Source organism: Mus pahari, chromosome 1 (assembly GCF_900095145.1).
Source record: "Mus pahari chromosome 1, PAHARI_EIJ_v1.1, whole genome shotgun sequence".
Classification (NCBI taxonomy): Eukaryota; Metazoa; Chordata; class Mammalia; order Rodentia; family Muridae; genus Mus; species Mus pahari.
In genome coordinates, this window is record NC_034590.1 from 21330060 (window position 1) to 21347847 (window position 17788).

Consider the following 17788-nt stretch of genomic DNA (forward strand, 5'->3'; position numbering starts at 1 on the left):
TATTCATTGGTTTTATATCTAGTTTGTTTCAAAGGTATTTATGATAAAAAATAGTTATAACAAGATGATTTTAAAAGTAAAATTATGAGGGAAATGTAAAGACTAAAAGATAGCAAAACAACGATGAAAGAACTCTGTATTTGAAATGGAAGTTGAAACTTGGGGCTCAGTCTATCTCTAAGCTTTCAGTAATCAGTTTAAAAGGAGAGGAATAACCCAAAATACACCAATCTCCATATACAGAACATCTTTAAAGATGTTCTTTCCACCCTATTCTGTTCAAGTGCATTTGATTTTATCTCTCTTGGAGGCTTGATTTTGCTGGTTGCAGCATCATTAACTTTGATGATGACTTCACTTTTTAATAGAACAATTGTGTGATAATTTTTAAGGAACGAAAGAAGATGAAGAAGAAAGGGTAAATTGTGGAATAACACATATCCTGTTGAAGGAGTGTGCTCATTTTATATTAAGCTATGCCACTGTGAAAACCGAAGACAATAATTTGTAAAATGGGCTTTCTCAGTATATTAATTTGGTTGACCAGTGGAATAAATAACAGAATGAAAGGTAGATTGAAATAAGATGTTATAATAAACAACTGGAGAAAGAATTCTCTATATTTAACTTCAACCACAATGCATTCCTTCTTTTAAGTAAAATAAGTGAGTTCCAGGTTAATAAAGATTCTTCAAGCAAAAAAAAAAAAAAAAAAAAAAGAAAAGAAAGAAAGAAAAAGAAATGTTATTCTCTATCTCTTTTGATCAGTTTTTGTTGGAAGATTATTTCACTAGATATTATAAGAGCTGCTATTGCTTGCTTCTTAAGTCCGTTTACTTGGAAGTTTTTTCTAGCCCTTTACTCTGAGGTAATGTCTATTGTTCATGATGAGGTATGTTTCTGTCATGCAGCACAATTATGGATCCCTTTTTTTTTAATCCATTCTGTTAGCCTGTGTCTGTTTATTAGGAAATCAATTGATGTTGAGAATAATAATTACTAATGATCTTAAAATCGTGTTATTGTTTGGTGCTGTTATTAGTAGTGTGTGTGTGTGTGTGTGTGTTTGTGTGTTTTCCTTATTTTACATCTGCAGGTGTGGAGTTATTTATTTCCTGTGTTTTCTTGTGTATAATTAACCTTCTTGGATTGAAGTTTTCATTCAAGTATTCTCTGTAGTCTGTACTTGTGGATATCTATTGTTTAAATTTTGTATTGTCTTGAAATATCTTTTTTCTCCATCTATGGGTTATTGACAGTTTTGCTGGATATATTACTCTATGTTAGTCTTTGTGGTTTCTTAGAGGCTGTAATGAATCTATTCAGTCACTTCTAGCTTTTAGAGTGTCTGCAGAGAATACAGGCACAATTCTAATAGGTCTGCCTTTATATGTTTTCTGGCCTTTGACCTTGGAGCTTTTAATATTCATTCCAGGTTCTGTAGATTTTGTATTTGATTATTATTTTGCAGGAATATTTTCTTTTCTGGCCCAATCTAATTAGTGTTTCATAAGCTACATCCACCCTACTTAGGCCCTTTTCTCTGCTGAATCTGGTCTCCAGCAAGGGATGGAGGGACGGAGGGCAAAGGGGAGTGAGAAGTTGGAGTCTTAGTGTAGATAAGCATTTGAGTTAATATCATAAAGATATTTTATTAAAAATTTAGTTCTTTGAGAAGTTAATAAATAGTTATACATTATGGCTATGGTCTTTTCTCATTCTCTTTTCCTTCCCTCTCAACCTTGCCAGCCCTAGTTCTTTGTTACAAAAATATTTGGATATGCATTATGTTTTGTTTTGTGTTCCAGAGTTAATCTAGGATGATCTGTGTGACCACAGTTTGGGATCTAGTCATCACAGTCGGACAGGCTCAAAAGAGCTACATAACTTGATGCACTGATTTTTCTTCTTACAGAATCAGATATCTTCCAATAATTCAGCAGCAGTGGCAGGGCCATGATACCCAATTTTGTATCCAAAGCTAGATTCCAGTGGGACCAATTTATACTGGTCCTGTGCCAATAGCATAATTCTGAGAGTTTATATTAATATCACAATGTCATGATTATAGGATAGCATTCCATAACCCTCCTCCAAACCTTCTGCCCTTATATTATTTCAGTATACTCCTTGGCAACATTCCTTGATACGTAAAGGAGTGATACAAATGCCTTCTGAGGGCTGAGCCCTGTACTATCCTTTGTGCTTAATATCTTGGCAGCCTTAGTGCTCTGAATACCTGTCCATTCACTGATATGGGCAGCTGAATGCATGAGCTCTTGATTGCTTCAAAAAGATCCAGCAATAGCTCTCCTGGGCATATACCCAAAGGATGTTCCAACTTGTAATAAGGACACGTACTCTACTATTTTCATCGCAGCCATATTTATAATAGCAAGAATCTGGAAAGAACCCAGATGTCCCTCCACAGAGGAATGGATACAGAAAATGTGGTAATTTACACAATGGAATACTACTCAACAATGAATTTATGAAATTCTCAGACAAATGGATGGATCTGGAGGATATCATCTTGAGTAAGGTAACCCAATCACAAAAAAACACACATGATATGCACTGACTGATAAGTAGATATTAGCCCAAAAACTTAGAATACCCAAGATTCAATTTGCATATGTAGCAAAGGATGAAACTCAAGAACAAGGAACACCAAAGTGTGGATACTTTATTTCTTCTTATAATGGGGAACAAAATACCCATGGAAGGAGTTACAGAGAAAAGTTTGGGACTTAGATGGAAGGAAGGACCATCCAGAGACTGCCCCACCTGGGGATCCATCCCATAAACAACCAATAAACCCAGACACTGTTGCATATGCCAGCAAGATTTTGCTGACAGGATCCTGATATAGCTATCTCTTGTGAGGCTATGCCAGAGTCTGGCAAATACAGAAGTGGATGCTCACAGTCAGCATCCACTTGGATGGAACACAGGGCCCCCAGTGAAGGAGAAAGAGAAGTGCCCAAAGGGCTAAAGGGGCCTACAACCCTATAGGAGTAACAACAATATGAACTAACCAGTACCCCCTAGAGCTTGTGTCTCTAGTTACATATGTAGCAAAGGATGGCCTAGTAGGCCATCAATGGGAGGAGAGGCCCTTGGTCTTGTGAAGACTATATGCAAAGTACAGGGGAATGCCAGGGCCAGGAATTTGGAGTGGGTGGGTTGGGGAGCAGGGTGGGGGAGGATATAAGAGACTTTCAGGGTAGCATTTGAAATGTAAATGAAGACAATATCTAATAAAAAAAAATAAATTGTCCATAGTACTACCTGAGGACCCAGCAATACCATTTCTGGGCATATACCCAGAAGATGCTCCAAAACATAATAAGGACACATGCTCCAATATGATCATAATAGACTTATTTATAAAACCAAGAAGCTGAAAAGAACCGAGATGTCCCTCAATAGAGGAATGGATACAGAAAGTGTGATACTACTCAACTATTAAAAACAATGAATTTATGAAATTCATAGCCAAAGGGATGGATCTGGAGTATATCATCCTGAGTGAGGTAACCCAATCACAAAGAACACACATTGTATGCACTCACTGATAAGAGGATATTGGCCCAGAAGCTTGGATACCCAAGATACAATTAACAAACCACATGAAAATCAAGAAGGAAGATCAAAGTGTAGACACTTTGATCCTTCTTAGAAGGGGAACAAAATACCCCTGGAAGGAGTTACAGAGACAAAGTGTAGAGCAGAGACTGAAGGAATGACCATCTAATGACTGCTCTACCTGGGGATCCATCCCATATACAGACAACAAACCCAGACACTATTGTGAATTCCAAGAAGTGCTTGCTGATAGGAGCCTAATATACCTGTCTCCTGAGAGGCTCTGCCAGTGCCTGACAAATACAAAGGTGAATGCTTGCAGCCGACCATTGGACTGAGCATGGGTACCCCAATGGAGGAGTTAGAGAAAGGACTGAAGGAGCTGAAAGGATTTGCAACCCATAGGAAGAAAAACAATATCAACCAACCTGACCTCCAGAGCTCCCTGGGACTAAACCACCAACCAAAGAGTACACATGGTGGGACTCATGGCTCCAGCTGCATATGTAGCAGAGGATGGCCTTGTCGGTCATCAATGGGAGGAGAGTCCCTTGGTCTTGTGAAGGTTCTACGCCCCAGTATAGGGGAGTGTCAGGGCAAGAAGCAGGAGTGGGTGGGTTGGTGAGCAGAGAGAAGGTGAAGGGAAGAGGGGGTTTTCTGAGGGGAAACCAGAAAAGAGAATAACATTTGAAATGTAAATAAAGAAAATATCTAATAAAAAGAAAAGATCAGACTACAAACAAGTGTTTATGACATTTTATTAGTGATTCATGGGGAAGGTCTCTGACCATTCTGGGTGGTGCCACTGCTGGAGTGGTGGTCCTAAGTTCTATAGAGATGAAGGTCAAATAAACCATAAATAGCAAGCCAGCAGGTAGCACTCCTTTGTGGCCTCACCTGAGAGGCCACGCCCAGGTTCCTGACCTGCTTGATTTCCTGTCTCCATTCATTTTATGATAAACTGTGATATGGAAACTTAAGCCAAATAGCTTTCCAAGTAGCTTTGATAATGGAATTTTTATCACAGCAACAGTAATCTTAACTAAGATAGTATCTTACAACATCATGCCTTAACATGTACCCTGAATATTTTATGTCCTAATAAAAGTTATCCTTCATTGCCCTTGTCAATTGATTCTCTAGTCACAGTAAATAAGATAATCAGCCTAGATGTCCATCAACTGATGGCTGAACGATGAAATATTACACAAATGTAGAATGAGACTTTATTCAGCTGGAAAGATGAATTGAATTGTGAATTTTTCATGTATATGACTATAACTGTAAAAATTATTTTGAAAATGATACTCTAGGAATAGCATGAAGGCAATTGTCAGATATTCTTCCCCATCTGTGGAACTTTTGAATCTCTAATTTTTTGTGATCTAAATTATCAGAGGAAACAAGGACACTAGAAAATCTTTTTTAGAGGAGCTGCTTTAAGGAAAGCAAAATAGTGGAATGAAGAAAATATAAAAGTACAGAGTGCTATTGGGGTAGAATATTTACATAGAGGAGCAATGGAGAAATAGGAAATTGGGGGAGATTAAAAGGGTTAATCAAAACAGAATTATACCTGAGTTCCCAGCAGAGAATCTAAATTCAGGAAGGGATTGTGCAGATAGTTTGCAGACCCTAAGAGACCTCAGTTTTCTGCCCAGATTACTATATCCAGCCAAACTTTTAGCGACCATTTCTGGAGAAAAGAAGATAGTCCATGACAAAACCAAATTTAAACAATATCTTACCACAAATCCAGCCCTACAGGGGATACTAAAAGGAAAACTCCAAGCTAATGAGTCTAACTTAATCCAAGGAAACACAAGAAATAAATAATTGTATACCAGTAAAACCAAAGAAAGAGTCACACCATGTACACACACACCCTACCAACAACAACATCAAAATATGAGTAACTGATAGTCATTGGTCATTAGTATCTCTCAGTATCAATGAACTCAATTTCCAAGTAAAAAGAGACCATCTAACAGAGTGGACTCATAAACAGGATCCATCATAGTGCTGTATAAAGGAAACACACTTCAGAGGCAAAGATAGTCATTACCTCAGAATAAAAGGCTGAATAGGTCTTCCAAGCAAATTAACTCAAGAACCAAGCTGGGGTAGCCTTTCTAATATCTAATAAAATATACTTTCAAGCAAAGTAATCAAAGAGATAGAGAAGGATACATACTACCCGTCAAAGAAAAAACAACTAGAAAGGCATCTCAATTCTAAACATGTATGCCCCAAATGCGAGGGCAACCACATTCATAAAGGAAGCATTACTTAAGCTTAAATTGCACATAGAAGCCCACACATTAATAGTGGGAAACTTCAACATTCCACTCTGATCAATGGGTAGGTCATTGAGACAGAAAATAAGCAGAGAAATAATGAAACTAACAGAGGTTAGGAATCAAATGAACCTAACAGATATCTATAGAACTTTTCACCCAAACACAAAGGAGTATACCTTTTTCTTAGTACCTCATGGATCTTTCTCCAAAATTGATCATATAATTGGTTGTTATGATAAATCTCCAACCCCAATAAGCCCGTGCAAGGAAAACACAACTCAATTAATCTGAATACAAGCTGTGTGTCTAGATTGGGCAGATATACCACTATACTACTCTATTCCCCATCTGTGACATCCTTTGTTACTTGCAGTTCCTGCAGGCCACATGCTTTTGTACCATCTTCCTTCCACTTCTGTCTTCCTCTCTCCTCCCTCTCCTCGTCTCCCCCACTTCTTCCTCTCCCTCTCTAAAATTTCCAGTTCCACCTTTCCTTCCATTGCCCAATCACAAGCTCTAGCCTTTATTTAACCAGGTAAAATGAGAAGGTCCACATGGAATCAACTGAGTACATGATTCACTTCTAGACCAAGGCACTCTTGGGAAGCAGAATTAGCATCAAAATATAAACAACACCAGGGTAATATACAACATTTCCTTTTGTACAATTAAAAGGCTCTTTTCTCTCAGATATAAATTGAGCACACCCATTACTACTTGGTAATTTATAAAGTATAAGGTAAACTTAACACCCAGTCTATCAATTTTGTCAATTAAATAAAGCACTCTAACATCTATCCTAACTTATAAGGATTACAATTCTACATCTGAAGTGTGTCCTGGTTTTAGAGTGTATACCATCTGAAAACCATCCCTAGATTTCTACCAATCTAAGATGTAGCTTTATCATCTTTCTCAGTGTTAAACAATGTGGGTTAGCTATGAGACTACAACCAGTCTGTAAGCCCATCTGAAATCTGAGAATGACTAGTATTACCTGAAAATACAAGGAGCATAAAATATAGCTTCTAAAACTTACCCAACTTACAGAGACAGATGGTCACCTGGACAGTCCCTCATTCCTCAAAACATTGGATTATCAGTCTTTAGCCTCCTGGCCCAGGATCATCTAACAGACCTTTGTAAAGTAGCAATTTGAAGAACGTATTATCCACTCTTGGCAGAGATTATCAGTCAACCGTTCCTCATAGTGTGTCCTTTTACTGGATAATATTTTGCCCATAGATAAATTGAGGAAATTATTATCTAATGGTTGTCTTGCTACAACTGGAACAACTCTACTGATCTTCAGATTTTTCTTTGAGTCCAAGAAAGGGGTGCTGTCAGGAGCAGACGTGTCTCTAGCCATAAATGTCATATTCTGTGGACGTCTGATGCCTTTGAAGACTATCTATCTACAAAAATCATGTCTGAACTGTTAAGCCTTGTATATTCTCAGTCATTTCTAATTGAAATATCTCAAAAACACCATTTTAATTAACTCAGAACCATGAGTTTGTTATCTTGCCCTTAGCTCCAGTATTTCTTAATCATCTAAAAAGAGTTTGTAATAGCAGTTATAGAAGGATTGGGTCTAAGTTTGTATTCTTAAATGTGTTGTATAGACACAATGCCTATAAGAGTAACATTATTAATCCCAAATTTTATATCAATAAAAAATTCAAACCAATGAAAACCTTAAATTTGTATCAACTAAATTTTGTACCAATGTAAGAGATTATAACTTCAACTTTGTATCTATTGTAAAGATTTCTACCAATCTAAGATATAGCTATATAATGTTTTAAGAGTAAATTTGATAACCTATCTCTGTCTATTTCTCTAACTTCTATGATATTACTATGTCCCCCCTTTTCTCTTCCATTCCCCTCCCCTTTACCTGAGAAGAAAGGATAGAGAAGAGGAAAGGAAAGGTAAAAGATCCCTGATTTAAGCTCTCTAGTTCAGTCCCTGTCAAAAGCTACATTTATAAAGTATCCTTAAAGTAACAACATATCTATAATTCATAAAATAAGGAGGACCAGGTACTGGCATAGCCTCACAAGAGAGAGCAATATCAGGGCCCTGTCAGGAAAGTCTTCTGGCATATGCAAAAGTGTCAGATTTGGTGGTTGTATATGGGATGGATACCCAGGTGAGGCAGTCTCTGGATGGTCTTTCCTTCCATCTTAGCTCTGAACTTTGTCTCTGTAACTCCTTCCATGGGTATTTTGTTTCCCATTCTAAAAGGAGCCAAGTGTCCAAACTTTGGTAATCCTTCTTCTTGAGTTTCATATATTTTGCAAATTATATCTTGGGTATTCTAAGTTTCTGGNCTAATAACCACTTATCAGTGAGTGCATACCATGTGTGTTCTTTTCTGATTGGGTTACCTTACTCAGGATGACATCCTCTAAATGCATGCATTTGTGTAAGAATTTCATGAATTCGTTGTTTTTAATTGCTGAGTAGTCTCCATTGTGTAAATGTACCATATTTTCTGTATCCATTCCTCTGTTGAGGGACCTCTGGGTTCTTTCCAGCTTCTGGCTATTATAAATAAGGCTGCTATGAACTTAGTGGAGAATGTGTCCTTATTATAAGTTGGAATATCCTCTGTGTATATGCCCAGGAGAGGAATTGCTGGATCCTCCGGTAGTACTCTGTCCAATTTTCTGAGGAAACGCCAGACTGATTTCCAGAGTGGTTGTACAAGCTTTCAATCACACCAGCAATGGAGGAGTGTTCCTCTTTCTCCACATCCTCGGCAACATCTGCTCTCCCCTGAATTTTTTATCTCAGCCATTCTGACTGGTGTGAAGTAGAATCTCAGGGTTGTTTTGATTTGCATTTCCCTGATGATTAAGGATATTGAATATTTTTTCAGGTGTTTCGCAGTCATTCAGTATTCCTCAGTTGAGAATTCTTTGTTTAGCTTTGTACCTCGTTTTTTAATAGGGTTATTTGATTTTCTGGAGTCCAGCTTCTTGAGTTCTTTTTATATATTGGATGTTATCCCCCTATCTGATTTAGGATTGGTAAATATCCTTTCCCAATCTGTTGGTGGCCTTTTTGTCTTGTTGACAGTGTCTTTTGCCTTACAGAAGATTGCCAATTTTATGAGGTCCCACTTGTTGATTCTTGATCTCACAGCACAAGCCATTGGTTTTCTGTTCAAGAATTTTTCCCCTCAGCCCATATCTTAGAGGCTTTTCCCCAATTTCTCCTCTGTAAGTTTTAGTGTCTCTGGTTTTATGTGGAGTTCCTTGATCCACGTAGACTTGAGCTTTGTACAAGGAGATAAGAATGGATCAATTAGCATTCTTCTACATGTTAACTACCAGTTAAGCGAGCACCATTTGTTGAAAGTGCTCTTTTTTCCACTGCATGGTTTTAGCTCCTTGTCAAAGATCAAGTGATCATAGGTGTGTGGGTTCATTTCTGGGTCTTCAATTCTATTCCATTGATCTACCTGTCTGTCACTGTGCCAGTACCATGCAGTTTTTAATCACAATTGCTCTGTAGTACAGCTTGAGGTCAGGCATGGTGATTCCACCAGAGGTTCTTCCATTGTTGAGAATAGTTTTTGCTATCCTAGTTTTTTTGTAATTCCAGATAAATTTGAAAATTGCTCTGTCTAACTCTGAAGAATTGAGTTGGAATTTGGTGGGGATTGCATTAAATCTGTAGATTGCTTTTGGCAAGATAGCCATTTTGACTATGTTAATCCTGCCAATCCATGAGCATGGGAGATCTTCCCATCTTCTAAGATCTTCTTCGATTTCTTTCTTCAGAGACTTGAAGTTCTTATCATACAGATCTTTCACTTCCTTAGTTAGAGTCACACCAAGGAATGTTACATTATTTGTGACTATTGTGAAGGGTGTTGTTTCCCTAATTTCTTTCTCGTCCCGTCTGTCCATCCTGTAGAGGAAGGCCACTGATTTGTTTGAGTTAATTTTATATCCAGCTACTTCACTCAAGCTGTTTATCTGGTTAATTTTGGGAGTCACTTATATATACTATCATATCATCTGCAAATAGTTATATTTTGAATTCTTTTCCAATTTATATCCTTTGATCTCATTTTTTGTCCAATTGCTCTGGCAAGGACCTCAAGCACTATATTGAATAGATAGGGGGAGAGTAGGAAGCCTTGCCTAGTCCCTGATATTATTGGGATTACTGAAATTTCCTCTGCATTTAGTTTGATGTTGCCTACTGACTTGCTATATATTGCTTTTACTATGTTTATGTATGGTCCTTGAATTCCTGATTTTTCCAAGACTTTTATCAGGAATGTGTGTTGGATTTTGTCAAATGCTTTCTCAGCATCTAATGAGATGATCATGTGGGTTTTATCTTTGAGTTTGCTTTTATAGTGGATTATGTTGATGGATTTCCATATATTGAACCATCCCCGTGGGTTGAAGCCTACTTGATCTGATGGATGATCATTTTGATATGTTTTTTATTCTGTTTGAGAGAATTTTATTGAGTATTTTTGCATCAATATACATAACAGAAATTAGTCTAAAGTTCTCTTTCTTTGTTGGATCTTTGTGTGATTTAGGTATCAGAGTAATTGTGGCTTCATAGAATGAATTGGGTAGAGTACCTTCTGTTTCTAATTTGTGGAATAGTTTGAGGAGTATNAGAATTAGGTCTTATTTGAAGGTCTGATAGAACTCTGTACTAAACCCATCTGGTCCTGGGCTTTTGTTGGTTGGGAGACTATTAATGACAGCTTCTATTTCCTTAGGTGATATAGGACTGTTTAGGTCATCAATCTGATCCTGATTTAACTTTGGTACCTGGTATCTGTCTAGAAAATTGTCCAGTTCATCTAGGTTTTCCAGTTTTGCTGAATATATGCTTTTGTAATAGAATCTAATGATTTTCTGGATTTCCTCAGGTTCTGTCTTTATGTCTCCCTGTTCTCTTAGGTTATCTTCTTGAAGGATTACATTCTTGCTTTTTTCTAGGGCATAGTTTCCCTCTTTGTGTTGGTATTTTCCATTTATTATCTTTTGAAGGGCTGGATTTGTGGAATGATACTGTGTGAATATGTTTGATTTTGCATGGAGTACTTTGGTTCCTCCATCTATGGCAATTGAGAGTTTTTCTGGGTATAATAGCCTGGGCTGGCATTTGTGCTCTCTTAGGGTCTGTATAACACCTTTACAGGATCTTCTGGCTTTCATAGTCTCTGGTGAGAAGTCTGGTGTAATTCTAATAGGCCTGCCTTTATATGTTACTTGACCTTTTTCCCTTACTGCTTTTACAATTCTTTCTTCCTTTTGTGCATTTGGTGTTGTAATTATTACGTGTCAGAATGAATTTCTTTTCTGGTCCAATGTATTTAGAGTTCTATAGACTTCTTGAATGTACATGGGTATCTCTTTCTTCAGGTTAGGGAAGTTTTTTTTTCTATAATTTTGTTGAAAATATTTACTGTCATCTATAGCTATTATCCTTAGGTTTGGTCTTCTCACTGTTTCCTGGATTTCCTGGATATTTTGAGTTAGGATCTTTTTGCATTTTGCATTTTCTTTGATTGTTGTGTCCATGTTTTCTATGGAATCTTCTGCACCTGGGATTCTCTCTTCCATCTCTTGTATTCTGTTGGTGATGCTTGCATCTATGATTCCTGATTTTTTTCCTAGGACCTCTATCTCCAAAGTTGTCTCCCTTTGTGATTTCTTTATTGTATTTACTTCCATTTTTAGATTCTGGATAGTTTTGTTCAATTCCTTCACCTTTTTGGTTGTATTTTCCTGTAATTCTCAATGGGATTTTTTGTGTTTCATCTTTAAGGGCTTCTACCTGTTTACCTGTGTTCTCCTGTAATTCTTTAAGGGATTATTGTGTTTCTTCTTTAAGGGCTTCTAACTGTTTAGTCTTGTTCTACTATATTTCTTTACAGGAACTATTAATGTCCTTCTTAAAATCCTCTACCAGCATCATGATATATGTGATTTAAATCTGAATCTTGCTTTTTGGGTGTGTTGGGCATCCAGGACTCGCTGTGGTGGGAGTACTGGGTTCTCATGGTGCGGAGTGGTCTTGGTTTCTGTTATTCAGATTCTCATGTTTGCTTTTCGCCATCTGGTAATATCTGGTGTTAGATGTTCTAGCTGTCTCTGGCTGGAGCTTGTTCATCCTCTGAGTCTGTAAGCCTGTGTCAACACTCCTGAGAGACCAGCTGTCTCCTGGCAAGACCAGTGCACATAGGGCTGCAGAATAGCCCCACCTTCTTGGTGCAGATATAGGTCTGTAGAACCCTGTCCCAGCTGCTCTACCACTTCTGCAGCCTGTGTGCTCCTGAGTGGACCTACCTTAGAGAGTCATCTGAGAGAATATGGAAATCTCACATGAGTACCAGGGTCAGAGCATTCCCTGGAGGTAAACTCTACTTTTTCAAGTAAGGTGCACAGAGGATTGAGGATCAGCTCCATCTCCTGGATGCAGATGTAGGTCAGTAGGACCCTGTCCCAGTTGCTCTGCCACTTGTGTGGCCTGTGTGCTCTGAATGGACATGCCTTAGAGAGTCCCTGGAGAGAAAATCCAAAAGCCTTTTCATTATTTCCCTCAAGCCCATTGTTTTTTAAATTTATTTCTGGTTTTCTTTTTATTTACTCTTTTCATTTTTTTTTAGATATTTTCTTCATTTGCATTTTAAATGCTATGTCAAAAGTGACCTCTATGCTTCCCCTCCACCGCCCTGCTCCCCTACCCACCCACTCCCACTTCTTGGACCTGGCGTTCCCCTATACTGGGGCATATTAACTTTGCAAGACCAAGGGGCCTCTCTTCCCAATGATGGCCAACTAGGCCATCTTCTGCTATATATGCATCTAGAGACACGAGCTCTGGGGGTACTGGTTAGTTTATATTGTTGTTCCACCTATAGGGTTGCAGACCCCTTCAGCTCCTTGGGTACTTTCTCTAGCTCCTCCATTGGGGGCCCTGTGTTCCATCCAATGGATGACTATGAGCATTCATGTCTGTATTTGCCAGGCACTGGTATAGCCTCACAAGAGAGAGCTATATCAGGGTCCTTTCAGCAAAATCTTGCTGGCATGTGCAGTAGTGTCTGTATTTGGTGGCTAATTATGAGGTTAAAACCCGGGTGGGGTAGTCTCTGGATGGTCCATCCTTTCATCTTATCAAGTCCATTATTTTTCCTGAAAAGCCCATGTTATGATGTCACCAGAAAGTACAATACACACAAAGTCACAGTTCAGTGTCTGCAAAAGCAAGTTATACATTAACTTTTAATTTTCAGGAAAAAAAAAATCTCCAAATCACAAGTTTTCTGGGCATAAACTTACAGTTACAGCATTTGCATGAAAACAGAAAGGTGATAAACAAGTCAAAGTAATATTAATATTTCTAATTTGTCTTAAATTTGCAAAATCACCTTATTAAGCTCATCCAATTATCTATTTGTACAATGTTTTTCACACTTTTTCCATATGCAATATTAATTCCTCTTGCCGCTTCCCCCAGGGATCCTTCATAAGCCCAAAGTCTATCTCTTAGAACTTGCACCCTAATGTACTTAGGCAGACAACTCCAGGGGGCTAAATCAGTACCTTCCTATCTTTCCAGGAATGTCATTTCATTAATCCAACAGTCTTCTCACAGGGTCCAAACTCTTCCATCCTTCCTTTTTTTAATATATGTATTCCAATTTTTCCCCTATAATATTTATTGATCAAACTTTCTATTATTAGAGATTTGTCTTCATGGGGGCTCTCACTGTTGCTCACTAATCCAGTAGATCCATATAGATTCTTCCTCTATCTTGTCCCTTGTATTTTCTATGAACCTGTCCTTAGTGACCAGGTCCAGTGTTCCATTTCCTTGGGGTCTTCAATTTTCTTAACTACTAAGACTTCAGGTTTCTCAAAAACATTTCCTACTCCAAATATTTCCTGGTACAATTTAAGTATCATGAGTTGCCTAATATTTCCCAGAGACCAATTAAGGCAGTCACCCTCCACATCCAGAACCCTTTGTCCCATTATGCCTGCGTTGGCTGTTTAAATGATCAGGGCCAGAGCAGTTTGTTCCTATATACATCAAAGCCATTTACTTCTCTAGTAATTCCCTAAATCCCTTTCCCAGAAATTTTTATCGAAGTTGTATTTGAGGACATAGAAAAGGGCAAAACAGACAAGTATACAACAAAGAGCAATACCACTGTATACTAGAAATTCAGAGATGCATTATTCAGGTTGATTGTTCTCCCACAGCCAAAACTATGTCAGGCAGTCCCGTTGGCAACCATGTTGCACCTTATAGCCAGTGACACATCTACTCCAATGAGGCCTCACCTCCTTATCATTCCCCAGATTCCACCAAGTGGGGAACAAGAATTAAAATCCACGAGCCTATGGGGGCAATTCTCATACAAACCACTACAGTAATTGATAGCGTTAGATCATTATGAAATAACAGTGCATTGCAAACATGACTTTTTATAATATGAAATTTTTGAAAATTAGTATTTTCATGAGATGATGTATTGGTTAGTTTGTTCAACTATAACAACCATCTGACCACATGTACACCAATCTTCATGTTACTCTCTTAAAATTGGACTCTAATACTGATTCACCTGGGGATGCATCCCATTTGCAATTACCAAACCCAGACACTGTTGTGGATGCCAATAAGTGCTTGCTAACAGGAGCTTGATATAGCTTTTGCCTGATAGGCTCTGCCAGTGCCTCACAAATACAGAGGTGGATGCTCACAGCCATACATCGGACTGAGCATAGGATCCCTAATGAAGGAGCTAGAGAAATAATCCAAGGAGCTGAAGAGGTTTGCAGCCCCATAGGAGGAACAACAGTATGAACTAGCCTGTACCCCCAGAGCTCCCAGGGACTAAACCACCAACCAAAGAGCACAGATGGTGGGACTCAAAGCTCCAGCTACATATACAGCAGAGGATGGCCTAGTCGAACATAAATGGGGGGTGAGGCCCTTTGTCCTATGAAGGCTATATGCCCCAGTGTGGGGGGATGCCAGGGCCAGGAAGCAGGAGTGGGTGGGTTGGTGAGCATGGGGAGGGGGAGATGGATGGGGGACGGTGTTTTTCAGAGGGAAAACCAGGGAAGGGGATAACATTTGAAATGTAAATATAGAAAATACCCAATTAAAAAATTGGACACTAAAAGATTAGAACAGAAATATGGACAATATTGACCTCTGAAACAAATAGTCATGATTGAAGGAAATGGAAATGAAGAGAGATGAGAATGGTTTCTCTCTCTCTCTCTCTTTCTCTCTCTCTCTCTCTCCCTCTCTCTCTCTCTGTGTGTGTGTGTGTGTGTGTGTGTGTGTGTGTGTGCACGTGTGTGTGTCCTGGGTTGCTTCTGAGTCCTGTAGAGCCAAATACTTAGAAAAATTTGTTGACCTGTTTCCTTTGATTCGTTCATATTGTGTACACATAATCGTGCTTTATTTGAAAACATCACATACTGAATTTTAAAACTGAAAAAAAATCATAGAAAATGTATTTAATATGTACAATTCAAGCAATAAATATGTAAACTCAATAAGATGATATAAATGTTATGTTTGATTTCAAAGGAATGTAATCTAGAAACTCATTGGAAATTTGTCATGGGAAATTAGGAAGATAGAGAGATGGGAATCATGGCAAAGCCAAGAAAGGAAAGAGAAACGAAGGAGTTTTGAGGAGAACAAGAGATTCTCCATCTTCCCGTGTTCATAGATGTTGATGAATCTCACTACAAAATCATGACAGAACTCTTCCAGTGATAAAAATGAAAGACATGGTGAACTTGAAAATGAGGACTCCAGTGGGTGACTAGAGATTTAACAGACTTGTATTGAGAATATATATTTGTTCACTAAGCAATTTGTATAAGAAAGACCATCATTCTATATGCAGAAAATAATGACTAGGATTATAAAGTGTTTCTGTTTGATTCCTGAAACACAGAAAAAGGGGTGTTTTTAAACAAAATTTTGTAAGATATAACATTTGTTTAAACCACAATAAATTTCAGTGAGTAAAGAAATGCAACCCTTCCCTGAATTTCCTTTAGCCTTCTGGTGAAGAAGGAATTTGTCATTCATCATCAACACTTAGGAGGAACCCCATCAAAATAAGATGGTGGAGCCCTCAGTAACGTAGTTTCAGAAATGCTGCAGTGTATGAGAAATCCTTGATGTCTCAACCTTCACGTAAATGATTGTCCTCTTTTATAACTTATGAAAGATCAGATAACTTCCCCAACCTGCAGAGATAATCAGCAGGGTCCTAGGGCAGAGGAGAAAGAGTGGGGGGGGGACAAGAAACACAAAAAATGAGAGCAAGACAATTTTTGATTGATCAATCTCTGAAAAACTTTATTCTGGGATGGCAATATATGAAAGAAAGAGGAGACTCCAAGGGAGGGGGGAAGAGCTCGGGGGCTCTCCGAAGGTCAGGTAGCAATCTTCAGTTCTTGGAACCGATGGTCACAGTGTCCTCTCTACCGACAAATATTCTTTGTGTTGTGACCATGGGATGTTCTCTCAGGGATGTTTATGTAAGCTAAAAAATTTCCTCAAGGCCATGGCTCCTGGCAGATAACAAACTGAACAAGGTTGTGAAAACAGGCCGAATAGATAAGAAAAAACTATTTCTCTCTTCAAAACACATCTATCTTATTAAAGCAGCTCTCAGTTGCTGCACTAGGCTGTTCCCAGTTCTTCAGGGTTTCCTTTAGGACCTCTCTCCCCACCTTCTTCCTCAGGGGTATCCTGTATAGCTCTCTGCAGTATAAGCTTCAGAGTCATCCTCTGGAACTTGCCATGCCTAATGGAGCCAACAAGGAAGTATATGGTAGCATTGGCACAGATGTTAATACAGTATAGGTATAGTATATAATGTGAAAAACCACAAGCTCTAACAAAAAAATTATCTTCATTCCATTTGTCAACTATCCAGAAGATCCCAAAGGGAACACCAAAGAACAGGAGGAGTAGAACTCTGAGTGCAATGGTTACATTCAGCCTGGTCACAGGAATCTGCAGTGATCCACAGGAGATCCTGAGGAGCAGGATGAGGCTGAACCCACAGAGAACCACAAATAAAACAACTAACCATGCACCAGAGATTATATTGATTATCCCACACCAAGAATGTCCAAAGTTATTAAACAGGAAGCTACATTTTTCCATCTGCAGAACAGGAAACAGCAGGGATAGAGCCCAAAGCAAGACACAAGTGACAGCTGATGTGTGTCTTGGACGTTGGCAGCGATACCAGATGGGCCACATGGTAGACAGGCAGCACTCAATGCTAATGATGGTGATAACGCTCAGGCCAAAAACATAAGCAAACATTGTCACCGTATCCAAAAGCTGTCTAATGTACAATACAAAATAGTACTGGGCACAGACAATAAGAAAAGAAAATATAAAATGAGAACACAGGAAGAGAAAGTCAGCCACAGCCAGGCTGAGGATGTAGGCAGAGAAGGCATTCCTGCGTATCTGGAAGCCCAGGAACCACAGCACTATGATATTCAGTACCATCCCAACAGGGGAAATGGTGATGGAAAGCAAATTCGTGACTTGGAACTTGATGATACAAAGTGGAATTTGAAGGTTGGTTTTATCCAGGACTGTGTTAGTTCTTAGTGAGGTTCTAAGATCCATACTTAGAACATCTCCACTAGTGTTCCTGTAACCAAAAACATGAATAAATAAAATAGATAAATATTAAATAGAAAACAGTGGATAAAATAAATAGATAAAATAGATATGAGCACATGTTGTCTATGTACTCCCTGATGCTTGGTAACACCCTGCTATACACTAGTGACTGATTTAGTACATAAGAAGTAGAATGGGATTGGAGATATTAAGGA

The 17788-nt window shown here is 38.5% G+C and overlaps 1 protein-coding gene across 1 annotated transcript; it reads right to left on the reverse strand.

The window, feature by feature from the left end:
- Positions 1 to 16607: 16607 nt before the first annotated feature.
- LOC110335622 (mas-related G-protein coupled receptor member B3) lies at positions 16608 to 17576 on the reverse strand. The gene has a single exon (XM_021217888.1). The coding sequence runs from the start codon at positions 17574 to 17576 to the stop codon at positions 16608 to 16610; it is 969 nt and encodes a 322-aa protein (XP_021073547.1).
- Positions 17577 to 17788: the final 212 nt, after the last annotated feature.